Source organism: Ursus arctos, unplaced genomic scaffold (assembly GCF_023065955.2).
Source record: "Ursus arctos isolate Adak ecotype North America unplaced genomic scaffold, UrsArc2.0 scaffold_18, whole genome shotgun sequence".
NCBI classification, from domain to species: domain Eukaryota; kingdom Metazoa; phylum Chordata; class Mammalia; order Carnivora; family Ursidae; genus Ursus; species Ursus arctos.
In genome coordinates, this window is record NW_026622852.1 from 34,691,382 (window position 1) to 34,717,924 (window position 26,543).

The following is a 26,543-nucleotide window of genomic DNA, read 5'->3' on the forward strand; positions in this document are numbered from 1 at the left end:
AGTTTATGGGACTTTTCTGGAGAGTTTTGCAGCTTTGTTTTTTTTACAGTGTCTTACACAAAGCAGGTGTTCAAGAATATTAATGAATAAATATTATTCCAGAAAACAGACTTCTTAAATTGGTGCCTAACTACACAGGCACCCTTAGGCTTTTGAGGCAGCTGTTTGCAAAATAAGTCAACGTGTTAGGCATAAAAAAAGTATTAATAATGGCAGCATCAAGAAGCACAGCAGTGGAGGAGAGAGAAGATAAATATTTTAAAAGGCAGTAGAAAACCTATGAAATTATAATAGAGAAGGGAGCCTTCGGTGGAGGGACCTAAATACCTTTATTTTAATAGCAACCCTAAGTTGAAAATTCTGAATTTCTCAAAAAAAAAAAATCTATATTTTTCTTTGGGTTGGTGACTTACTACTGGACCTGGTAAGATTTGATTCCATTATTTCTTGTCACTGAGAGAATTCTTTGTCTGTTTTTTTGCATTCTTTCTTTCCCTTTTTTCTTTCCATCATTTGAGGTGCATATTGATTTGGAAGGAGCAGATGATTTTAAGTGGGAAATTTCTAAACCTTTAAGAGAGAACTGTTCAAAATCCATGACAGAGTCGTAATGTTAGAGCAAACTATAAAGCTCTTAGAAGAAAACATAGGGGAAAACTTCATGATATATTGGCAATAATTTCTTGGATATGAACCCAAAGCACAGTCAACAAAAGAAAAAGAATAGATAAATTGGACTATATCAAAAATTAAAACTTCTGTGTATCCAAGGACACAGTCAGCAGAGTGAAAAGGTAACCCATGGAATAGGAGAAAAAAGATTTGCAAACCATATATCTGATAAAGGGTTAATACCCAGAATATATAAAGAATTCCTGCAACTCAACAGGAAAAATACAACAACCCATTTAAAAAATGGCCAAAGAACTTGAATAGACATTTCTTCTGAGAAGATATGTGATGGGCCAATAATAAGGACATGAAAAGATGCTCAATCTACTAATCCTACAGGAAATGAAATAAAAACTACGGTCGGATACCACCTTACACCCATTAGGACAGCTTCTATAGAGAAAAACCCAAAACATCACAAATCAGAAAATAACAGATGTTGGTGAAGTTATGGATAAATGGGAATCTTTGTGCATCATTGGCAGGAATATAGAATTCTATGTCCTCTATGGAAAAGAGTTTGGAGTTTCCTTAAAAAATTAAAAATAGAATTACCACAGAGGATTTTTAGGGCAGTTTAGGGCAGTTTAGGGCAATTTGTACGATACTGTGATGATGGATTCGTGTCATTATACATTTTTCCATGTCCATAGGACTATGAACTTAGGGTGATTTTGATGTGTCAGTGTAGGCTCATCAGTATCAAGTGTACCGCTCTGGTGGGGATGTTATAGTGGAGGGGGCTATGCACGTGTGCAGGTAGGAGGTATGTGGGAAACCTTTGTACCTTCCTCTCAATTTTGTTGTGAACCTTAAAACTGCTCTAAAAAATAGTGTTTTAGAAAGTAGATTACCATATCACCCAGCAATCCCACTTTTAAGTATATATCCAGAAGAATTGATGACAGGATTTCAGAGAGATATTTGCAAACTCATGTTCATTGTAGCATTATTCATAATAGCCAAGAGATGGGAGCAACCTAAATGTCCAATGATGGTTGACTGGGTAAAGAAAACATGGTATATACACAAAATGGAATATTAGCCTTGAAAAACAAGGAAATTGTGTCATATGCTACAACATAGATGAGCCTCGAAGTCGTTATTCTAGGTGAAATAAGCTAGTAATAGAAAGATAGGGTGATGGTTTCTATTAGCTATAGAATCTCAGTTTTGCAAAACGAAAAATTTCTAGGGGTGCCTGGGTGGCTCAGTCGGTTAAGTGTCTGCCTTCAGCTCAGGCCATGATCCCAGGGTCCTGGAATCAAGTGCTGCATCAGGCTCCTTGCTTGGTGGGGAGCCTTCTCCCTCTGCCTTTGCCCCCCTCCATGCTCCTGTTCTCTCTCTCTCTCTCTCTCTCTGATAAATAAATAAATAAATAAATAAATAAATAAATAAATAAAATCTTCAAAAAAAAAATTCTAGAGGTCTGTTCAGACAATAATGTGCATATAGTTAACACTTCTATACACTGAAAAACTGGTTAAGATGGTCAATATCATATTACCTGTTTTACCACAATTTTTTTTAAAAAGGAAGGAAATTCTGACACATGCTACAATATGGACGAATCTTGAGGACATTGTTATGTGAAATAAGCCAGTCACATAAGGACAAATACGGTATGATTCCACTTATATGAGGTACTCAGAGTAGTCAGATTCATAGAGACAGAATAGAATGGTAGTCTCCAGGGGCTGCAGCGTGAGAGGAATGGGGGTTACCCTTTCAGGAATAAAGAGGTCGAATTTTGTAAGATGGAAAGTTCTGGAGATAGGTGGTGGTGATGTTTGAACAACAATGTGAATGTACCTAATGCTACTGGACTGTGCGTTTAAATGGTGTTAAAATGGCAAATGTTTTATTATGTGTATTTTACCACAGTTAAAAAAGACCATAAAAGAGAAAGATCCTGTTTAGGGTAGTAACTTTTTAAATGATTATTTTAAACCTTATTTTACGGGGCGCCTGGGTGGCACAGCGGTTAAGCGTCTGCCTTTGGCTCAGGGCGTGATCCTGGCGTTGTGGGATCGAGCCCCACATCAGGCTCCTCCGCTATGAGCCTGCTTCTTCCTCTCCCACTCCCCCTGCTTGTGTTCCCTCTCTCGCTGGCTGTCTCTGTCTCTGTCAAATAAATAAATAAAATCTTTAAAAAAAAAAAAACAAAAAAAACCTTATTTTACAATGTAAGATAAAGAGGCGCCTGGGTGGCTCATTTGGTTAAACGTCTACCTTTGGCTCAGGTCATGATCCCAGGGTCCTGGGATGGAGCCCCATTCAGGCTCCCTGCTCAGCAGGAAGCCTGCTTCTCCCTCTCCCTCTGCTGCTCCCCATTTGTGCTCTCTCGCTCTCTCTGTCAAATAAATAAATAAAATCTTTTTTAAAAAATGTAAGGTAAAATAACATTTTACTTACCAGACTAAAAAGATAAAATAAATCATTTTCAAAGAGTTTTAGGTTTCCATGACAACATTTGAAAGTGCTTTTTAGCACTTACAACTATCCATTTGTGTGAACTTTTATTACCTTCACAAATTATTTAAAATCTTTATAAGGGAGAGCTAACTTTTAGGTTCCTATAATAATGTTTGTAAGAAATGCATTTATTAGGCAAAAATATTTCCTCACCTCTTTCTTTTAGACAAGAAAGAGGAGTTGTTTTCTTGGACACGGAAGTTCGTAGAACACCTGTGTCCAGTATGTCTGACTAGAATAGGAAATTTAGAAGAAGCAGCTGGACATGAGATGGTTATGAGGAGATGCCACTGCATTATAAAGAGCTTTAAAAGGCAAGCAGAAGAATTGAGATGAATGTAAAAGTCTAAGTTCTGGTACCGAGATGGGTGGGAGGTAGGCAAGCACACATTTTATTATTATTATGGTTCATCGTTTCTACATGATACAAATATAAATATGATGCTAGAGAATAAATTAAAAATTGCCCTTTAAAAATTAAAATTGCCAAGTGCCAAAAGGACTCAGTACTAAACTTTTTTGGTTCTTTGTTTATCATTTTCCTGCAGTAGTGTGTGAATTTTCTGTGGGGGGGGGTCAGGCTCCAAGTCCTAGTACAGGACCCCACATAGTAGCTATTCTTGTGTTTTGAAAGAATGATGGATTGGACTTCTCTTTCTCTCTCTCTTTTTAAAATATTTTATTTATTTGAGAGAGATTGAGAGAGAGATGAGTTGTGGGGGTGCAGAGACAGAGGCTGAGCAAAGAGCCTGAGGCGGGGCTCGATCTCAGGAGTGATCTCAGGAGCGTGAGATCATGACCTGAGCCACCCAGGCGCCCCCGGACTTTCCTCTTCATCTCTCTCGGCACTTAATAATTTCTCATTCTCTCAGCACCCTTTATCCTTTGCTCAGTTCTGAATCTGTGTCAGTTGCCACCAGCTGGTAAAATGTTTAGCTTCCTTCTAACCAAAATTGATGTGAATCTTTAGTCGTCTTCTTTCTCATCTCTCAATAATTCATCTTATTCATTCATTTATCTCTCATGTTCATCCTATCCGCGTGATTATTCGTAACCTTTTTTTCCTAAGCCCTCTTGTTTTTCCTCTTTCCTAACCTTGTGCCCTATAGAGAAAACTGAAATCGTCTGGTGGGAGCCCTCCCCTGAGTTCTTTTCAGCAGAGCATGAATTCCGTCTTACTCTAATTTTACTTCCCTCCAGTTTCTGGTGAACAGATTTCCTTCTTACTTTATTATCATTATTTTTGAAAACTCAAATAACGTATCCAACATAGGGGGAAAGAGAATGCCCCTCCCTTGGAAGCTAGCCAGCTTTATATGAGATTTTCATCTCAACCCAGCCTGGCCACATCAGGTCATAATGCCTGCTGGCACAGTCCCTTCGCTTCCTCTCTCCCTGCTCAGAGCCTGGCCCATAGTTATTCCTTCGCTTTACTCCACTCTCCGCATTGTTCAGCATGGGTGTCTGAGTCTATTGAATAGATAAATCAGACTTAAGCCCTGCCTTGTTTGACCATACCATTTATTGGTATCTACTTTGTGCCACGCACAGTGCCAGATACTTTGCGTGTCCTTTTATTCTTTCCACTTGCAAATCTAAATTCTAAACAGTAGTTTAGAAATAGGAACAACCTGAAAGTTGAGGGCCCACTGCATTTTCTCAGCCGTTGCTAATATGTTACATGAAATACCTTATTAACCTTTTGCATTACTCTTATCAAACTTCTATAATATCTAATTTATTTTCCCTAACACAGTAGTACAGTGGCAGAAACCTTATATTTCTTGTTTGTGTCCCATTTATAGCATGGGAGAAATCACTCCCATCTGGGAGTACTTCTTCAGTGCACTGTATTTTGTAAAAAGTCTGAGAGTTTTATGAACTACCATGTTCATACTTTGAGTAGGGCTATGCAGCTGGGTGCTTTCTCGGTGATCATTGTTCTGTCTTTGAAAACCTCGAAAGATGATGTGATACATCAGATAACATTTAAGAATACAAATAAGCCTTTGATTGTCATTATCTATGTGTTGCATTTACAGTTAGTATCAATATCAGTATTACCCTCTTTCTTACCAGTCAGTAACAATATAACTGAAACCACAGAGTTAGTGTGGATTCTTTTTGGCACAGTGAATCAAAAGCTTGTACTTGATATCCTTTACAAATGAATGAAATGATCAACCCTAGCAACTGCTTTAATTGCCTCCAAGTCAGAAACCAGCGAGGGAAGCTTTGATTGTTAAGGGGGAAAAAAATCCTTACATTTGATAATGCGATTTTAAGTAATGCCTTCATTCAACAATTAATTAGTACCCATGAAGTGTGTGCCAGAGAAACAAAGAGAAGGTACAGTTCCCTTTAGGGAGCTTGCATGATAGAAGACACTTTTCATTGTCCTCCACAATACCTAGAAGTCTTGCACATAGATGTCCAAAATTAATTCACTCGGCAAATTTTTAATATGTGCGTAGTATGTGCTTATAGTGGTTGACAGATAATGTCATACCACCAGCTAGTTAATGGGTGCTTCTTGGGAACTGCAGATATGTCCATGCTTTTTGTTGGTTCCTGGAAATTGAAATTGGGAATTGTGTCCTTCCAGCATATGAATAGATATGCTTTCCTAATTGGAGAGAAAGGGGTTAAATTCGTTGGAGCCCCACACAGCAGTGTAATTTGTTTTTCGTAATGAACACTGTTCTGCATTGGGATAGTTTCTTTTTTTATTAACTGCAGTTTTCTAAAGTATGTTTTTTAAGGAATCTTTTCTCTTAATTTAGTGTATCCTGCAAAATATCGTGATAGCGAATCAAGCAAAATTTTAAAGGAAGAAGAATTAGCCTCCAACTTACCAACCCCATTTTGTATTTTTGTTTCAAATAATTTGGTGTTTTAGACCATTGGTTCTCAACTAAAGGTAATTTTGCCACTGCATGCCCCCCAAACCACCCCCACCACACATAGCGGTGTTCAAAGACATTTTCGGTTGTCAGAACTGGGTGAAACCAAGGATACTGCTGAACGTGCTGCAATGCACAGGACAGCTCCCTACAACCAAGAATTGCCCAGCTCAAAATGTCCTAATACCAAGGTCAAGAAATCCTGTTATACATAGCAATTTGTAGTGAATAGTGAAAAGCATATAAACATTATATATAACATGTAACACCAAAATAAGAGATTAAAAATAGGTTATTTCATTTTTTTTTTTTTCAGTCAGGATGTCTGTTATATTCAGCAGATGGCTTTTGAGTACTGTCTATGTGCCCGGAGAGAGGGGTCCCATATATTTTGAAGGCATAAGGTCCCAGTTCTCAAAGAGCTCACTTTCTAAAAATAGAGATGATATGTAAGCAAAAAAAAAAACAAAACAAAACAAAACCCAAAATTACAAAATAACACGCTAAATTTTATAATAAAACTAAACACTAAATAGCTTTGGTGCATTAGAGAAAGCCTAATGAAGGAGGTAAGGCCTGAGTAGTTTGTAGAAATTCTGCTCAAACTTGAACACTCACTCAGATGGTAGTTAGGAATGGACAGTCCAAGCAGAGGGAACAACATGTAAAAAAGCCTGAAGCTTGTAAACAGCAAAACTGTGAGTAGTATATTATATTAAGATAATGCTGGAGTTTTAGGTAGACACCTGCCTTAGGAGAGCTTTGAAGCCAACCAGTGTGGAAATTATCCTGAGGGCAGGAGGGTATTACAAGTGAGGACCATTTTACAAAGGCCATTCTCAAGGCTGTGTGCAGCATATAGAGAAGAAAACCCTTTGGGAGAGTAGTTTGAACCAATAAGAGATCTTGAAGGCCTGAGATAACATAGAAAGGTCTGATCATCAGGACTTGGTAACTTGAATGTCTTGAATGGTATCCGAAGATGATGGATAAAGAAGAAGATATAGGATGACTTCCCCTTTCATCTTGGGGATTTCTTGGATGGTGGAGCCATTAACAAGGATAGCAGATGTATGGGAGGAGGCAAAGCAGATTTGGAGAGTGGGTGACAGAGATGTCCTTTTCTTCAAACTTTTTTTTTGAGATATCTGTGGGATATATGTTTTCTGCCCAGAAGCTTATTGAATATTTGTCTGATTATGATGATTAGGAATGGCACAGGAGAAGCATTGTGGCCTAGGAGTAAAGAATTTTATTTCCAAATTTGTCCGTGATTGCTGATAAAGGCCTTGGAAGTATTCCTTATTTTTTCATCTGTAACGTTTGGAGCATGGGAATGGAAACATACCTGGTAGGGGAGTTCTTGTAAGGGATATTGAGCTAAAGAATAAATAATTGAATATTATAAGGCATTTGAAAAATTATGGTAGTTAAACATTCTGGGGACTGAAACAACTATTTACCAAGATAAATGTTCATATACCCAACTTGGCTTCCTGAAATAACTCATTTTGAATAACATTGGCGGACTTGCATGGATTGCCTCTTGGTGTGGTTTAGATAAGCTTTTGTTTTTGGTTTTAGACTTCATTACTCAATTTTGGTTTTCCTTGCCTTTTGTGTTAGAAGAAAAGCTTTGTCTTACTCTTTATGACCAAAACTCTTGTGCTAAGTATTGTTTATACTCTCACTATAAAAAAAAAAATAAGATGAATACCACCTTAAAAGTGGTATTCAATACCACTGAAAATGCATTAGCTAATAAACATGAAAAGAGAAACAATTGTAAAATGTTTGCCATTACTGGGCTGTTTCAATGTTCTGCGTTGAGGCTTCTCTTTCCATAGCACTTTGAGCAGGAAGCATTATAAGGTTTCTTCTGATTGTTACCAACACATTGTGAAGATCTTTTTCCTTTAAACTATTTAGTACAGGATCTATTTAGTACTGGCCTATGTCCCAGAATACCATCAGAGATAAGGCTATTATCCTTTCATTGAGCATTATCCTGGGAAAGTATTTATAAAATTGAACTCTGTTGCACCTGCTGACCTCCTTTTTTAAATGAAGAAAGGGTGGGGACGGAGATTATGTTCACGGAATTCAGATGGAGCAGTGTGTTTGACAGCGCTGACACAGTGCTTTAGTTAGGCCCTTTCATATTGTGCAAATCGATTCCATCTTGGATGCTGAAAGAAAGAAGTTGACAATTCAGATCAGGAAGTTGATGAGCACGTTGGGTGCTCTGCAGTTATTGGCACGCTTGCTGTGTTTTTCATGAGCAGTTCTATAGTAGGACTCCCAGATAGTTCAGGATTAATCTAAAATGTTTGCTTGCCACTGCTGTCATGTTTTCTCTAAAATTGCTGTAAATGGAATCTAGTGGCATTATCTCCAAAGATGAAAGACTAATTTTAGAAGATGTCGATATTTAATATTCATGCTTAACTTAAAAAAATGTCATTAAAATGCAAAAGAATGTTCGAAAACAATTTCAGAAACTTAGTTTCCTATTGAAGCTATCTTAAGAAATGGAAGAAACTTGAACAGTGCCATGTAACTTTCAAGTATCTCTTTTTAAATACCTTACCTTGTCAAGGGGCGCCTGGGTGGCTCAGTTGGTTAAGCATCCAACTCTTAATTTCAGCTCAGTTTGTGATCCCAGGGTCCTGGGATGGAGCCATGCTTCGGGCTCCCTGTTCAGCAGAGAGTCTGCTTCTCCCTCTCCCTCTACCCCTCCCCTTGCACGCTCTGTCTCTCTCTCTCTCTCAAATAAGTAAATCTTTTTTTAAAAAGTACCTTACATTGTCAAATTACTTGAATTATCTTTACATAAAATAGATGCTACATGTATTTTTGTAAGTATGATATTTACAGCCCCTGTATTTAAATACCTAGCAAGTTGATTGTTGATTTGGGGGCAGCATTACTGAATTACAGGCCAGTTTGTGACTTTTTAAAAATTCTTTTGGGTGATAGGACAAGATATAAATGAAATAAAACCATTCTCAAGGTTGTTTGTTGTCCTAGCAAATCTTTTTTCTGTATTCCCTCGAAGTTCTTTCTTGTGTCCTCACGTGACATTTCTAATAATTAGTTCAATGTTAAAACCTGCCGTTTTCACTTCACATTTTATTTTCAACTTTTTCCATGGTCATATGGTGTGAAAGTCCATTGTTACTATAATATAAACACAAAGCCATTCCATTTATATTTAATAATAAAACATTTGACCAAATTAGTAATCTGGTAGGAACTGTAATTAATAAAAATATAAACAGGTTACATGATAAAGTACAGTAGGTCCTCAGTAAAATTAGAACTAGAGCCTAGGTCTTCTCAGTTAATGAAACCTGTTGTCTGACAAACCTGACAGTATTCTAGTTGCTATGTTACAAAATTAGCAGGTCAGTAAAATAGGACTTATCAAGGATTTGGTGGACTTCATCCATCTGAATTTTATGTGTTATTGAGACCCATATTAGCCACAGAGACCAAGAAATAGATGGCTGTTGGCAGAACCAGTCTAGGATGGAATTTGAGGTGTTTTAAACTATCTGAAAACTGAGAATCCTTTTATCCGTTTCTTCAGTTTATTTAAAATTAGTATTTCTTGCCTCTTAAGGAAAAAGTAATGTACTATCTGAAAACATATATGCAGTCACTTAAAATATTTAGTAATGGGAAGCATAGGAAAGAGGGACAGGATGTGTGGTTGGCCTTACGCCAGTTAGAATGGCAAAAATAGACAAGGCAAGAAACAACAATTGTTGGAGAGGATGTGAAGAAAGGGGATCCCTCCTACATTGTTGGTGGGAATGCAAGTTGGTACAGCCACTCTGGAAAACAGTGTGGAGGTCCCTTAAAAAGTTAAAAATTGAGCTACCCTATGATCCAGCCATTGCACTACTGGGTGTTTACCCCAAAGATACAGACGTAGTGAAGAGAAGGGCCATATGCACCCCAATGTTCATAGCAGCAATGTCCACAATAGCTAAATAGTGGAAGGAGCCGAGATGCCCTGCAACAGATGACTGGATTAAGAAGTTGTGGTCCATATATACAATGGAATATTACTCAGCTATCAGAAAGAACGAGTTCTCAACATTTGCTACAACATGGACAGCACTGGAGGAGATAATGCTTAGTGAAATAAGTCAAGCAGAGAAAGACAACTATCATATGATTTCTCTCATCTATGGAACATAAGAACTAGAATGATCAGTAGGGGAAGAAAGGGATAAAGAAAGGGGGGGTAATCAGAAGGGGGAATGAAACATGAGAGACTATGGACTATGAGAAACAAACTGAGGGCCACAGAGGGGAGGGGGGTGGGGGAATGGGATAGGCCGGTGATGGGTAGTAAGGAGGGCACATATTGCATGGTGCACTGGGTGTTATACACAACTAATGAATCATCGAGCCTTACATCGAAAACCGGGGATGTACTGTATGGTGACTAACATAATATAATAAAAAATCATTATTTAAAAAAAAAAAAAAAAGGATGTGTGGTTGGGGGTGGCTTCGTAGTCAAAGAGATCTAGGAGTTCAATCCCAGCTCTGCTGCATAGCAGCTGTGTCATCTTGGGCAAGTTATGTACCTTATCTTGTAGACTCTATTTCATCCTCTCTAAAGTAAGCTTAATAACACTTGCTTAATAGAGTTACAGTAAAGACATAATTAATATATGTATGGGGTAAGAGGAGAGCCTCCCCCGCCCCACCAGTGACTTCCTAAAAGTTCCCAGCATGATGCAAGGAGAGGGCAGGGCCCCTTATCCATCCCCAACCCTCCTTCTGGGATGAGAAACTTGCACGGGGAATAGAACCAACCTTGCGAATGGGCTGCTCTTGGCCTGACTGTCAGAAGTGCTGGGGCTGGCCAAGACGCTTGACTTCTTCAGTAGGAGAATTTTGTCATGTTTCAATTGTTCTGTTATTTGGAGACATTCCTGGACATGGTTTGGTCAGTTACAATGAAAAGTTGACTCTTTAAAAAATATATCTATAGGGCCTGATATATGGCAGACACTCAATAAAGTTGGTTCTAGTACTTACTGTTGTTATTACCCTTAATATTGTTTAATTAAAATTTGTGCATAAATTACCCAAAAGGAATCAGTTTTAAATGCTTGAGGACTGATACTAAAGACCAAATCAGATTCTTATTAATTCTATAGTGTTTGAAAGTTATGTATGTTGAACTAATATTAACATATAAAATAAACACAGTGAATCAAGGAGAGAATTTATTGAGGCTGTGTTCTGCTGGCTAACATACAGCTTTTCTTTCAACAGGCTCAGCACTATGTAGCTACAACCTAAAGCCTTCTGAATATACTACGTCTTCAAAAGCTTCTGTTCTGTGCCCCAAACTGCCAGTTCCAGCGAGGTAAATTTTATTATATTTTGTTAACTTGTCACTTTTGTTTTTGTAGGTAGATTTTAAACTGTATGTATTATCCTGGGGAAAGAGTCATTTGATGATCCCTGTTGCTCAGGACTCATACTTTTACAACAAAATTTAAAAAGTAGTACTGAAATGACAACATGTATTTCCTATCTTAAAACACACACACACACAGAGGCAAACAACCTTCCTCATTCTCAGATTTTAAATTTCTTTCGGGGGCTTACTTTTTTTTTTTTTTTTTAATGCCATAATTTTTAAGTATATACAACTGAATCATTGCAAAATTTACAGCAAAATTAGAGGCCAAGTCTCACAGTCTCTAAAGATCCTTTGAAATTGACCCTAGTAATACTTACTGGGATTTTTTTTTTTTTTAAACAGGGTTTTGTTTTGTTTTTTTTTTAAGATTATATTTATTTATTCGACAGGATAGAGACAGCCAGCGAGAGAGGGAACACAAGCAGCGGGGGTGGGAGAGGAAGAAGCAGGCTCATAGCAGAGGAGCCTGATGTGGGGCTCGATCCCATAACGCCGGGATCACGCCCTGAGCCGAAGGCAGACGCTTAACCACTGTGCCACCCAGGCGCCCCTACTGGGATTATTTTTAATTTATGTTGTAAATTTAAAAAATATGCCAGTCATTATTCTCCATACCTTATTTCAGGCTATATCTTTTAGGTACACTCTGTTATAATACACTGTTTGCCATATCTTATCTAAGGTCTTATCCAACCAACATTGATTATTTCAGTACCTACTACATCTAATGGATACAAAGAAGAGATAGGAAATATTCTTTGTTTGGAAGGATCTTGCAGTAGTTAGTTATAAGTAAAGCCAACTTTAAAATTATAAATAGGTTTTTTTAACAAGGAAAAAAAATTGCAAGCATTGTAGAATATATCCTCAGAATTAGGTGTCTAGTTTGGAAGCATATCTGATCTTGAGAACCTTAAGTGTGTATCAACCAGGTATGACATGAGTCAACTTCACCAGGAATACTGTATTGAAACCACTTTTACTATATCTTGTTACATTATAGCAAGCTACTGATTAAAATTTTGAGACCATCTTATGTGTGCTTTCTTTGGCTTGCTTATGGGTGTAACTTGTGCTTTATTAACTTGAATGAAATTTGAAATTTTCTGTTGAAAAGTAGACAAAGGACCTATCTGTTCCATTGATGTCCAGCTCTTTTAGTCTTGTCAAGTTGCTATTGAAATTAAAATGTAAAGCCTACGGAAATGAAAATAAAGGGACGGTTTTAAAAGATACTAAGTAGGACCTATAAATTATGGGCTTAGACCAATAGGTAAAGAGATCCCATTTGTGACCATTGAGAATATTAGGGAGGCTGTAACAGTAAAGAAAAGGACGTCCTTTGAATAGAGTCGTTGGAGAAAATTCGTCAAGAAAGGCTCTGTCCTCTTAGCTACTCAACTGCTAACAGCCTATTTTAAATGCATACTATGAGTATAGAGTCATATTTTAAGGCATAAACATATAAAAGGATAACCAGAAAGCCTTCATGAGGATGAGGTTGCTCTGCACCTGGGTGGGGCAGGGGTCTGGTAAATCCTCCTTCACCTCTGACCTCACCATGTTGAGGGCTGCCTGTCCCTGGTTATCTGTCTCAGGTGTTCCGTTCTTGGCAGTACAGAACTCACACATCTCACATACAGTGTCCTGAGGAGCTTTCAATAGAAGGTGAAACATACTATTAGGGGCTTGGGTGTTAGACACGGTCAGACTTGGCTTCTAACAAGGTCATCTACTAATGTCTCAGTAATATGAGACGGTGATGACCCTAAACCATCTGAAAACTGTGTACTATGTTTATACTTTACGATCCTCAGGTTCTACTTAGTTTAGTACCTCACAGTCTAAGTATCTTATCACTTTTATCTGAACTCAGCCTATTGGAAAGTAAACAAAGAAGTAACAGTTGATAGAAGAAAATCAAATTAGGATCTGGTAAATAATCATTTAGCCTTTGGCAAGCAAAGTGCAAAGATCAGAAAACAATGAATTTGTTTTAATAAAAAACTTGGGGCAGTACCACATTCCACACCTCGTGTTAGATACCACATCTTCAAAGGTGAGTAAGATCTAGTCTCTGTCCTTAGGAAACTCTGTCCTTAAAAAAAAAAAAAATAATACAGACTGGTTTTGGTGACTTTTTTGTATACACCAAAAAACGGGCATGAGGCAAAGCTATGATGCAGGCCAATGGCCTTCGCGTAGTTCACATCTCTTTTACTCTCCCCCTAGGAGCACCCTAGTGGGACAGAAAGAACTGAACTTTGAGTCCAGATAGGCCTGGGGGTGAATTCTTTGTCACCAGCTTCTCTTTGTCAGCTTGAGCAAGTCTCTTCACCTCTCTGTGAACCAAGTGTTCTCACATGGAAAATGGCAATATTAATACCTCTGTCATGGAATTGTTGTAAGAATTCAATAAGGTCATAGGTTTTAAGCATCCATTATTGTGCTTGGCATCTGGCTTAGGGAGCAGTATTTCTCTCAACCTCTAAAACCTCCCCTTTTGTCCCTAACCTTCCTGGGTACCCGGTCACCTTCTGCGGTTGAAAGCAATGCCTGTTTCTTAGAGAAAAGCAATTGTAAACTAATTTGCAGTAAAACACTAACACCACATAATCGCCAAATGGTTACTATTCCTAAGAGCTTTTGAATTTTAAAACCAAATGCCTAGAAAGGGCCATGTTTTATCCAAATTTGTAACTGTTGGTGATGTGCTGAGCGTGGTAGCCATAGGGAGACGAGCCCTTATACCTAAAATGCTTAAAGCTTTAGATATGAAGAAAACTGCAGTAGTTGAAACAGATTACATAAATTCAGTGAATCCACCAAACATTTTTTTTTATATTTCTGGATACCAGAAAGGATATTAGATGTTGGGGAATTAATAGCATGATATGGACTTGAGAAACTAATAGCCAAGAAAAAAGTGTTATCTATTGATATTTTTTAAATGAAGGATTCCACATAAATTAACATTTATAAATCATCTATTATGTGCCAGCCACCACATTAAGCTTCTCATGTGTATTATCTTATTTAATCTTCACAAAGCCTATAAGGATATTGTTCCTAATCTATAGATGAGGAAATAGAAGATAAGACAAGTTAAATGAGTTGTGCAAAGTCACACAATTGTTGGGAATGAGAATTTTAACCTAAGATCTTGTAAAATCTATACCCCAGTTGTTTTACACTGATGTGAGTGTTATCCAGTTATATCCATGGGACAAGGTGAGCTTAGGGTCCTCCTACTCTGCCCTCTTCCCTAAGACAAAGTCCTATATCACAGTTAGTTAAAAAAAAGTGGGGGCGCCTGGCTGGCTTAGTTGGTAGAGAGCATGGGATTCTTGATCTCAGGGTTATGAGTTCAAGCCCCACATTGGGCATGGAGCCTACTTAAAAAATTAAAAATTAAAATTAAAAAAAGAGTACAGGAAGGAAAGGAGAAAAAATAAATAAAATGAAATGTATGAAAAACTACTGAGTATTGCCACTAGATTCTTGATTTATTTCCTGCATTTTCTGGGCTGTAGAGATACTGTCAGAATCCTTTATTATCATTCTTTCTTTAAACTTTTCACTTGAGATCATGTATAATTGCTTATTTATAACCTGAAGTTTTAAGATAATTGTGTGAGATGCAAACTCCTGTCTTCTCTTATGAAGGCATATGGATGAGAGATATTAGGCCTTGTTTCATCAGATTTTGAGGGAGGGGAGCTCATTAACTGTGACGGTCTGCACTTAAGGCAAATGCACAGTATGTTTGCCAAGGTAAGATACAATTTTTCTCTGAGTGGCTAATTTTTAAAAATCTTTAAAAGACTCATTATAAATTCATTTTGTTCTTGTTGACTAATGTTTCAATAATGTGAAACAGCATCAGTTCCTAATGGGACTACATTGACTTCTTAAAGATTCAGTATTCTGTGAGCTTCAAAAGGTAGAAGAAGTTGCTATAAGTAGAATTCTTTATGCTTATCCTTTTAATTAAGAAGCACAGAGTGTGTCATTTAGGTTAGACACTGAAGTAGAAAAGATCTCCCATACTAGGTTCTCAGAAGTACTCTTTTCTGAGAGGTATATGAAATCGGCTAACTCAAATTCATTATATCACATTGGACTTAGGTGGTAAAATATAAGACAAACCGTTTCAGTACCATGATTCCTTAGATTTTTTTTAACAAGAGTCATTTGAGTATTAAAAACTCATGGCTGGCTGAGTTGTTTTTATTCAGGGAACAGTAGAGGGAAAGAATGACAAGGGAGTGTAGTGCTTTTTACTTTAAAACTCACTATTTAACTTTTTTACTACTGTGTCCAAATACTGTCTTCTCTTTTATTTGCCTTCTATTTCTGATACTCCTTACCACTAAGAGCAGACTTTGACCACTTTGACCATCAGCTAGACAATGCAATCAGTCTGTGCTAATTTTATACCTTCAAATTTAGAGCTGTCAGGTTTTTTTTTTAATTGACATAGATTAAATTTTAAGGCAAGGGACCGTTGTTATTTTGCTTCAGTTCTTTGAAGGAGACTTGTGAAAGTACTCTTTCCAATTAGCCAAGTGTTTAGGTATAGTATAAAATTGACTGGAAAGGGTAAGAGAGCAGATACGACTCAGCCTTAACTCTTAAACGGAAATAAAAGATTCAGATTTTAAGAATATAATCCTTCCCTTTCAGCCATCTATCCTCATTATAAGTCTGAAAAGCAGAAAAACACAAACGCTACTGGACAGGCTGCTCCTATTAGTTTAGAATCACTGACTTATGGCTGGGCTCTATTACTATTTATTGCTGTCATTATTACTCCTACTCTTTCAGCTAACAGATGGAGACACAGTGCAAATATGCAATGTTAGGAGGATCAGCCAGGGCTTTTGAACTCGTCCAGTTTTGTTTTCTGTTACAACAGGCCCTGCTCTCTTTTGGAAAGGAGGCGTGTTTCTCTTTAAGTCTAAAACTGTAGCAGCATCCTGCTAGGATATGAGAGATAGGGGTGGAGCTGCCTTTGGACAGAGGAAAAGGTTCACTTACGGTTATATGACAGAAAAAAGGAAACAGGGCAGGGCCAGGAAGATTGGTGGATATTGAAAGTGATAAAATGGCATCCGTATCCTTAAGGTAGATATATTTTATATTCAAGGTTGGAGGCAAGTGACTTAAACAGAGGCCACACCAGAAATGATAGGGTAATAAGTAAAGCAGATGAAAATATAGATAATTGTAGAGCAGAGAAGATTTTGGTTTTGAAAGATAGAGAAACAGGCTTTAGTTAAAAATATGGTTAGAAGTCCTTAGACAGAGACATTAACCTAACAGGGACATTACCTAGATAAAAGCATCAGGAAGAAAAACATGTGTGAATTACAACAAAGGTTTTTGTCCCAAATTAGCCACCATTGACTATGAACTTAGGGTTAATTCTTTTGATTCTTTCCTGTAATATTTCTGACTAAATCCATTTCACTGAAAGGTATTCTATAATTTAATAGCTTTTGATATCATTAGTGAAACAACTTTGGTCAAAAACAATGACTTGCCTACCTTTAACCTAAGCATTGCTCAGAATGCTCTGACTTTCTGCAATTTCTGACAAAATATCAAATCTTGGGCATTAACTTTTACCAGTACCATTTTGGAGGTACACACAAATACACCCAGAAGTCACAAGAGACACTTCTTTTTTAAGTGAACATTCATATCATAGTGTCACGTCGTTATTTTGGGATACATTTTACTGAAGCCTAACTAAGGTAAGACTAGATCTTTATTATTATTATTTTATTGTACCATGGAGTTTAACAGCATGGAAGATGTTGCCTATTCTTACTCCCATTGGTGCTCATTTACCAGCATTTAAGGAAAATCAGTACATAGTACGTTATATTTTTATTTGAAAAGAAATATTTTTGTTGTTTTCCAAGGAAGGAAACAAAGATAGTGTTTTGCTTGGTCATACAAAACTGCTTTGCTGAGATCCGAAACCTTGGAATTTGATATTCAGTCATATATTCTTATCCACTAATTTGACCCAAATACGGTGCCAACCAAGAATGAGAGCACACTTACCTCATTGCTGTCAGCAGTACTACATTAGAGCTATGACTGATAGTCCTACAAATAATTCTGAAAATATGAGATTTATGTTAGCGATGGCTAACCTTTGACTTAATGCCCACAGAAATGTGTATTTGTGTATGGACAGACATATGGACTCTCTTAGAATCCATACAAATCACAACCAAAGGCATGTTTATAGAGCTTTTTTAGAATTTCTCATTGATCAGGTGTATGCCATATTCTCAAAGGCCAAAACAGAGTATGTTATAACAAACCAGAGCTACGTCACCATTCACACATAGCTGGGTTCCTTCACAAGAAGACCTGTGGTCAGTATAAACCTGATTTAACTGATGACCTCATTTTTTGGACACAAATAATCTCATAATCATAATGACATATAAAAAGAAAACAGTGCAGAATCTCATGACCCTAACAAATCAGAGATTTTTCATTTATTTATATTTTTTTCTGTTCTCATTCTTACGTTTATTATCTTTTGTACAGAGATGGCAACCATCACATTAGATACAAATTTTTTTTTCTTTCCCCTTGTACTATTACCTCATTACTGTTTCCATACATTAGTATCCATGGTTATTGTTTTAAACAGCTGCATATTATGCTCTATGTTGATGTCGCGGCATGATTACTTGATACGAGAGTTAATAAACTTGTGCCCCAAACACCTTTTCTTAATGCAAGGTTTTGTATGCTGTTCTGACAGAGGAAACATTCTATTAACGGTGGCACATTTTAAGCAAAAGCATGCGTGTTTTCTATTTTTAAATAGCTTATGGCAAAAATTCATTCTCAGTTCAATGAAGTATATGTTTGTAAGTTTTGTCATCTGCCCATGGACTGATAGATGTACAGGCGGTGGAGTTTTAAGTGTTTGCTTTTGCTGTTGGTAGTTCTGTATGTGTGTATGTGCGTGTATATGTGCGTGTGCTTCTTTTCAGAAGGGGAGGGTAATGTCTTCCTTTGGAATATGCACTCCACCCTCTCTGATAAGGCGTGTGGTAAGATTTGCATCCCTGCCCATGACGGTCATCTTCATAGCATTAAGCTCACAGCTCTTAGCGCCCCCATATGATTTGTGGAGGGTGGAGTGTATTGCAGTCATAATCACCTTTCATTTGTGTGTTTGATGTGGCATTTATATTAAGTAGGAGTAATTTTTTTTCTGATTTTTTTTTTCTTGTATCACCAGTGCACCTATTCCATTCTTCCATCGCTGTGCTCCTGTGAACATTTCCTGCTATGCCAAGTTTGCAGAGGCCCTGATCACCTTTGTCAGTGACAATAGTGTCTTACACAGGCTGATTAGTGGAGTAATGACCAGCAAAGAAATTATATTGGGACTTTGCTTGTTATCACTAGGTAATTGTTTTTCTCATTATTAGCTATTGCATAGTATTGCAGTAGAAGACTGTTCTGTCTTTTAACCAAAAATGAATACAACTGGGATACCTGTAAAATGTTTAACTTCCCATAGCCAAAATAATTGTTTCAGATTATATAGAGTTATAAATATATACATATTTAAATATATATATATATATTTATATATATATTTATATTTATATATTTATATATCTGAAACTTTCTTTTTCTCTCATTGGAGAAAACTGTGTTTTCCCAAACTGGTTACTGTCTATAATAACCTTTAATATGATAGCAGGAGGCTTCTTCTAGTGAATCAACACCCCTTTGTTTTTAGTATGATTCCAGAGGCTTATAAAAAGAGGCACATAGTCTTTTCTTTATTTCCATCAAAGAGCATAGCTTTCTGATAGACGACTTTTGAAATATGGTTTTTTTCATTGTTACAGTTCATAATACCATTGTATTGCTGGAAAAGTTAGGAAATCTCCACCTGTTAGCTGTTGAGTTTTCTTGTCAATAGATAATATAATCAAATAAATGTGATTTTCAAGATGTAAACTCCCTGTATTACCCTAGAACTATAAGTAGCCACATCAGAATCTATAGATCTTTCTAGTTGGGAGGAGTAAACTGTGGTAGGAACCAAGCATCTCTTTTATTATATAAGTAAAATGAGTATTTATGCCTGCTAACAACAATTATAGTCATTGAGAAGACTAGCTGTATTTCCGTCTTGTCATTAGAGAGTATTTTCTTTTTGCTTAGGTAGTACTTGACTCAGTTGAAATAATGCTGTCCATATGAAAAGCTATTTCTGTGATATTTGAAACGCTCCCATCTGTTTTTGGTTCCTGTACATTTATTGCAAAAGTGAGTACCTTAATAATGTTACCTAGTCACAGATCCCAACCATTTATTTGGCTTTGCAAATGGCCCCCCAAAACTTGACTATTAGCCTGCCTTTATGAAAAAGTTATTTGGTTTCTGAAATAGTTGAATACTTTAAGGGGGAAAAAAAAAAAAACCCCAAGCCTTAAAAATGGTGATAATAATGTTAAACCATTGGAATTCCAGTTTTTACTAGAATGGTTCTCTTGAGGCTTAAGATCTTTGTTCACTTGTTTGTAAAATGGGCCTTTAGGTAATTAAAGATGAACAAATTATGATTTCAGAAATGAATTTCCCCATGCAAAGGTCAAATCTTCCTAGTTTCTCTCTTAAGATTTTTTCACTCACAATTTTAGCATGTTGGAATTCAGCTTGGGTTGGGTAGAGGCATTGGCTAAGTAACTCAAACTGAGCTTTGCTCTTTTTTGAAGAGTCTCTCAATCAATCAGGACCCCTGACCCCAGGCGAGAAATAAGGTTAGAGGAATTGGGGTCTCAGTAGGCTTCAGGATATTATTCTGTAGAGTCAGAGCATTTCTTGGAAGTTTTAGAGGAGAAATGACCAGAAAAAGATAAAAATATTGTCTAGCTTGTGGATCATCTATCAGAGAAGTTGGTCCTGAAGTGCAAGGATTACTCCAGGAAGTGTAGCACCTACTTTAACTGATCTCTGTCTGTGTGTGGTGATTTTTCCCATCACCAACATGACACATCATTCTCTACACTCTGTGTGTTGGCATGTATGTTTGCATGTGAGTTCTGACGTCATCCCGTGGTGAATCCACAACAGTTCTGTGCTGTTTTTGAGTCACCATGTTGCATTTGCATGTGTTCTTTTCCGTCATTTATAAACCCATGGTGAGGTGCCTTTAGTTTCAAGCGTCGCTATTCCGGTGGCGCAAGTACCAAAGTCAAAGCGCAAAAGTAGCCAGTTAACCTTTCTTACCTAAATTGGGGTCTTGAATGTGTCAATACCAACCGATTATATCCCTCGTAGAAAACAATTGAAAGAGTTTCTCTTTATATTTTCCAGTGTTTTAAAATAATATTCTGTGTGTTCTCTATCTTCCCTGCAGTTCTATCCATGATTCTGATGGTGATAATCAGGTATATTTCGAGAGTACTTGTGTGGATCTTAACAATTCTGGTCATACTGGGTTCACTTGGTAAGCTGCTTATTCCTTTGTTTTTTAGAATTGAGAGTTAAGTTTGCTTTTAACAATCCCTTGATTCAGAACTACTTTATTTTAAAGGCTTTATTTATTTATTTATTTGAGAGAGAGAGTGCACATGTGCACACGTGTGAGCAGGGAGAGGAGCAGAGGGGGAGAGAGAGGGACAAGCAGACTGTGTTCTGAGAGCACAGCCCAGCAGGGGGCTTGATCCCAGGACCTGGAGACCACGACCTGAGCGAAAAACCAAGAGTCTGATGCTCAACCCACTGAGCCACCCAGGCGCCCCACTTTGATTATTTTAAATAATTTTCCTTTTGTGAGGCTTGTGAATTCATTTATACACCATAAAAAGACTGGTGAGTGGATTACACTGAAGTTAATTCACCGTGAGATCACTAAATGAAATAAAATGGTGAAGTCATTGGCATTCGGAATAAAAGCAAGTGGAGACATTTTGAAAAGGGGGCTAACATTTTTCTGTCAGTATCAGGTTTGGGGGAAGAGCCCATGAGAAAAAGAAAGCAACTGAGGCCCTGTTCTGCTTCTTGTTCTTTAATTTTTCACTTGCTACTTTCAGTGTTCCCTGCCTGGCAGAGGGAGGGACCCTTTCCTTTTATCCTAAACTTTTTAAAGGCGTGAATCCCCCATTCTAAGGTGTTGCAGTTCTTTCTGGTTGAAATATTCCTAGCAGGATAATTATGTGTGTGTAAAATTTTATTACTCATTTTTCTGTCTATTGACATTCTATTTTGTTTCATGTTTTTGTTTTACTATTTCTAATGAAACCTTCTGGGTTTTCTGTGTTTATTATCTTTTTTGAGAACAATAATTCTCCCCCTCCCAATTATAAATGTGATACTTACATGGTATCTAACTACTTCCATGGTAGAAAATAGAAAAAGAAAAGAAAAAAAAAAAGCTTTGTTTTCATATACCACCTCTTTTCTTAATTTTTTAAAAAAATTTATTTATTTATTTATTTATTTATTTATTAGAGAGAGAGAGCAGAGTGAGCAAGAACACAAGTGGGGGGAGGGGCAGAGGGAGAGGGAGAAGCAGGCTCCCCTCTGAGCAGGGAGCCTGATGGATCTCAGGATCCTGGAATCATGAGCCGACTGAGCTACCCAGGCACCCCACCATCTCTTTTCTTTAAGGAGAGTTTACTTTTGCCTTTAAAATTTTCACAATTTAACCTCACCTCAGTTTACCTCTATTACCATATGAAATTCAGTACTTCTCTCCATATATTTTTTAAATTAATAAAATGCTTTTTTCAGTGCATTTGTAAATGCTTTACCCAATGTGAAGCTTTTTATTAGGGGAGTTTGCCCCCATTACATTTATAATCCTGCCTGCTATGTTTGGTCTTATTAATGTCATCTGTTTTATGTTTTCCATAAGTGTGTGCTTTCTTATTTTGTTTTCCCCATCTTTGCTATATGAACTATGCTTTCATTGGTTATTTTCACCCTTGGTTTGGATGGTATACATTTTATTTTTACTTCTACAGTTGGTAACCCATATGCTTTCAGAAAATATTCTTTAGGGGCGCCTGGGTGGCTCAGTCATTAAGCGTCTGCCTTCAGCTCAGGGCGTGATCCCGGCGTTCTGGGATCGAGCCCCACATCAGGCTCCTCTGCTGGGAGCCTGCTTCTTCCTCTCCCACTCCTCCTGCTTGTGTTCCCTCTCTCACTGGCTGTCTCTCTCTCTGTCAAATAAATAAATAAAATCTTAAAAAAAAAAAAAGAAAATATTTTTTAATCTAGAATCCTATCATTATTAAAGGCTAAAATGAAAGGGTATGTGTTGGGTTTTCCCCTACCTCTTTTAAATTCAGCATACACTTCTTCCTTTCCAGCCCTACTCCTGTCTGCCTGCTCCCACTTTTTAGCCATTAATAAATAATCTGAGTTTTTGCATTCAGGTTATTAAAATTAAAATATTATTTAATATTTGTAATCTTTGTAAAGAATTTTTGCTTTGCCTTAAAATGTTTTGTAATTACATTTATAAATTTATTTACATTCTTCTGTCCTAGTTTTAGTGAGAACTACTGCTCTTATTTTCGTAAGACTTAATTCTTGAGTTCTTAATTTCAGTTCATCTTTATTTTTAATTCTTAATTAAGTTCAATTTAGTTAAAATACACTGTATTATTAGTTTCAGGGGTAGAATTCCATGATTCATAGGTTGCATATAACACCCAGGGCTCATTCCATCAAGTGCCCTCCTTAATGCCCATCACCCAGTTCCCCTATCATCCTCCCACCTCCCTCCAGCAGCCCTCAGTTTCCTAGAGTGTGGCATCTCCTATGGTTTGCCTCCCTATTTTCATCTTATTTTATTTTTCCTTCCCTTCCCATCTGTTTTGTTTCTTAAATTCCACATGAGTGAAATCATACGGCATTTGTCTTTCTCTGACTTATTTCGCTCAGCATAATACCCTCTAGTTCCATCCACATCATTGCAAATGGCAAGCTTTCATTCTTTTTGATGGCTGAGTAGTAGTCCATTGTGTATATTTACGACATCTTTATCCACTCATCTGTTGATGAACATCTGGGCTCTTTACGTAGTTTGGCCGGTATGGACATTGCTGCTATAAACATTGGGGTGCATGTGCCCCGGTTCATCTTTGTTTTGACAAGAATTTGAATTCGTGAAACTTATTCATGAAGTACTTGTGGATTATATATTTTCTCAACTCTTGATTATCTAAGATGTCTTTGCCTTACTTGTGAATACTGAATCTGTTGCACATAAAATTCTCGAGGGCAGTATGTTCCCTGTGTCTGTACTTTAATTTTTGGAGACCAGTCTAATTTTGTGCCTTTGCCCATCACCTATTTCACTTACCTAGATGTGTATCTAATTTTTAACTTATCCTTATAACTTAAAATTTCTGTCTGGTTCTGAATCTTAACTAAGTTTGCCTATGATCTCTTTTTTGGGGGCGGGGGGTGTCTTTTCCAACTTCGAAATGTTGTCTTCTGTTTCTGTTCCAGTGGTTTTCCCCTTAGCATCATTGTTCATTCTTCTGCTATCATCTTCTAAATTATCATTTTAATCCTTTGCCATTTTCTTTACACTCAGGAAGAGCTCAAGTGCACCTTGCAGATCACTGATGCAGTTTTCCTCGCTGTCACTTCTGTACTTGACTACCTCGTTTTGGTATTCCAGTCCTTCCTTCATCCAGCCATCTTCCTTTTCATTTCAGTGTGTGGCTGTTGTATCTAGTTCTGTGTTTACATGTTGTCTTAGTCACTTTGGGCTGCTGTGAGAAACTACCATTGACTGGATGCCTTATCAACAAGAAACGTTTACTTCTCACAGTTCTGGAGGCTGGGAAGGCCATGGCAAGGGGCCAGCAGCTTCAGTATCTGGTGTGGGCTGGCTTCCTGCATCCAGCCATCATCTTGCTGTTTTCTCACCTGGTGCAAGTGGGAAGGAGCTCTCTGAGAGCTGTTTTATAAGGGCACGAATCCCATTCATGAGGGCTCCACTCTCATCACCGCATCATCTTCCAAAGACCCGCCTCCAAATACCGGTAGTCTCATGAAGGATTAGGATTTCAGTATATGAGTTTTAGGGGACACTAACATTCAGCTTATGGCAGACGAATCGTTTTTTATAATAAAAGTAGATTTGAACTCCAGCTCTGCCACTTGCTAAGTGTGTGACATTTGGCATGTTTCTTAACTTTCCTGAATTTCAATTCTATTTATAAAGTGGGACTTTTAATATCTACTTAATAGCATTGTGGTGATTCAACTTGGTGGCCTCTGTTGCATGCTTCCTAACACAAATGTATGTGTTTAATAAGTGATATATCTTCTTGGCTGTTGTAAACAATGTCCTCCTTGATGTCTTCATTATTATCTCATTCTGTTTTCCTTTCTGTTTTTATTCTCTCTAATTTCTGTTTGTCTTTCTCTCATAACTTTTTAAAAGATTTTTAAAAAATTTTTAAGTCATCTCTACACCCACCGTGGGGCTCAAACTCACAACCCCAAGATCAAGAGTTATACGCTCGACCAACTGAGCCAGCCAGGCGGTCTGTTCCCTCATAACTTTTTATTCCTATTTGTAGAAAACATGCTTTATTCCATTTTTTGAGGCTTTGACAGTTTTCTTTAAGATTTCAAAATGGAGGGGGTTCCTGGGTGGCTCAGTCGGTTAAGTGTCTGCCTTCAGCTCAGGTCATGATCGCAGGGTCCTGGGATTGAGTTCCTCCTCAGGCTCCTTGCTCAGCAGGGAGCCTGCTTCCCCCTCTGCCTGCCACTCCCCCTGCTCATGCTCGCTCTCTCTCTCTCTCTCTCTCTCTCTCTCTGTATCAAATAAAGAAATAAAATCTTTGAAAACAAAAATAAAAAAGATTTCAAGATGAAAGTATTTCCCTTTTTCAAATGTTTTTCATAGACTTGTGGTTGTTTTAAGTTTGTTTACTCATCTGCAGTAGAAAAAAATTCATGCCTGCTGTTTGCAACCAGGTAGGCTTGTGTTTCCCTTTGGCACTATTCACTGTTTACTTAAGTGCAGGTGGGGGGTCAGGTTGGGTTGCATACTTCTCAGCCCAGTTTCTCCTCTCCCAGGCATTTATCTTGTCTGCCTACACATACACATCTTTACTCTGAATCTTCCATTTCCTTAATACGGCCCACAGGGCCACCCCGTAGGATCTAGGCCCTAGAGCCCCTCCGCCCACAGCTCTTACCACTCTGCCCCTTGCTTGGTGCTTGGCCATGGTGTCCTCCTTTCTCTCCTGCAGGGCATGGTCCCATCTCAGCATCTTAGAATTTGCCATTACCCCTTGCCTGCAACACCCTTTCCTTACATAGTTTTATAGACTGTTTTCGCCTTGTTTTTGCTTCTTTTTCTCAAATATCATCTCACCACTGAGACCTTGCTTACCCATCTTATCACAATGCTTTCCCAACCCCAGCACTTTCTATCCCTATTAAAAGGTGACTTTTTCCTTAGATGTCATATACTATATTTTTACTTATTTCCTTATTTGTTTTTTTGCTTTTTTAAAAAAATGATTTTGATCTTTGTCTTTTTTTTTTTTTTTAAGATTTTATTTATTTGTCAGAGAGAGACAGCACAAGCAGGGGGAGAAGCAGTGTCCCCACTGAGCAAGGAACCTGAATGGGGCTCCATCCCAGGACCCTGGGATGATGACCTGAGCCGAAGGCCAGCGCTTAACTGATTGAGGCACCCAGGCGCCCCTTGTTTCCTTATTACTATATAAGCTCCATGAGGCATGAGGGTGGGGACTTAGTTTTGTTCACAGCTCTGTCCCCAGCGCCTAAAACAGTCGATGCTCTAGGCTCTCAGAATGAAGGTTTTTGATGCAGCTCTTTCATGTGGAGGCGAGCTCGCCCCCCTCTTCAGTCTAGCTCTTGAAATCTCTGAACCAGTGATAGGGAGAAAAACTCCCATCCCTAGCACACACCACCAGCTATCAGAGATCTCCTATCTTTGTTCCTACTTTTGGTGGGAATTACTTCTTTCATCTTCA

At 37.7% G+C, this 26,543-nt stretch overlaps 1 protein-coding gene across 6 annotated transcripts in view; it reads left to right on the plus strand.

The window, feature by feature from the left end:
- SLC44A1 (solute carrier family 44 member 1) overlaps positions 1 to 26,543 on the plus strand; it is a 190,867-nt gene that overhangs the window by 89,160 nt on the left and 75,164 nt on the right. For all 6 annotated transcript variants that reach the window (XM_026506080.4, XM_048223005.2, XM_026506082.3 and 3 more), the window contains exons 5-7: positions 11,352 to 11,445; positions 18,785 to 18,954; positions 20,924 to 21,013. In XM_026506080.4, the coding sequence (XP_026361865.1) occupies positions 11,352 to 11,445; positions 18,785 to 18,954; positions 20,924 to 21,013 (354 nt within the window). The remainder of the gene's footprint in view (positions 1 to 11,351; positions 11,446 to 18,784; positions 18,955 to 20,923; positions 21,014 to 26,543) is intronic.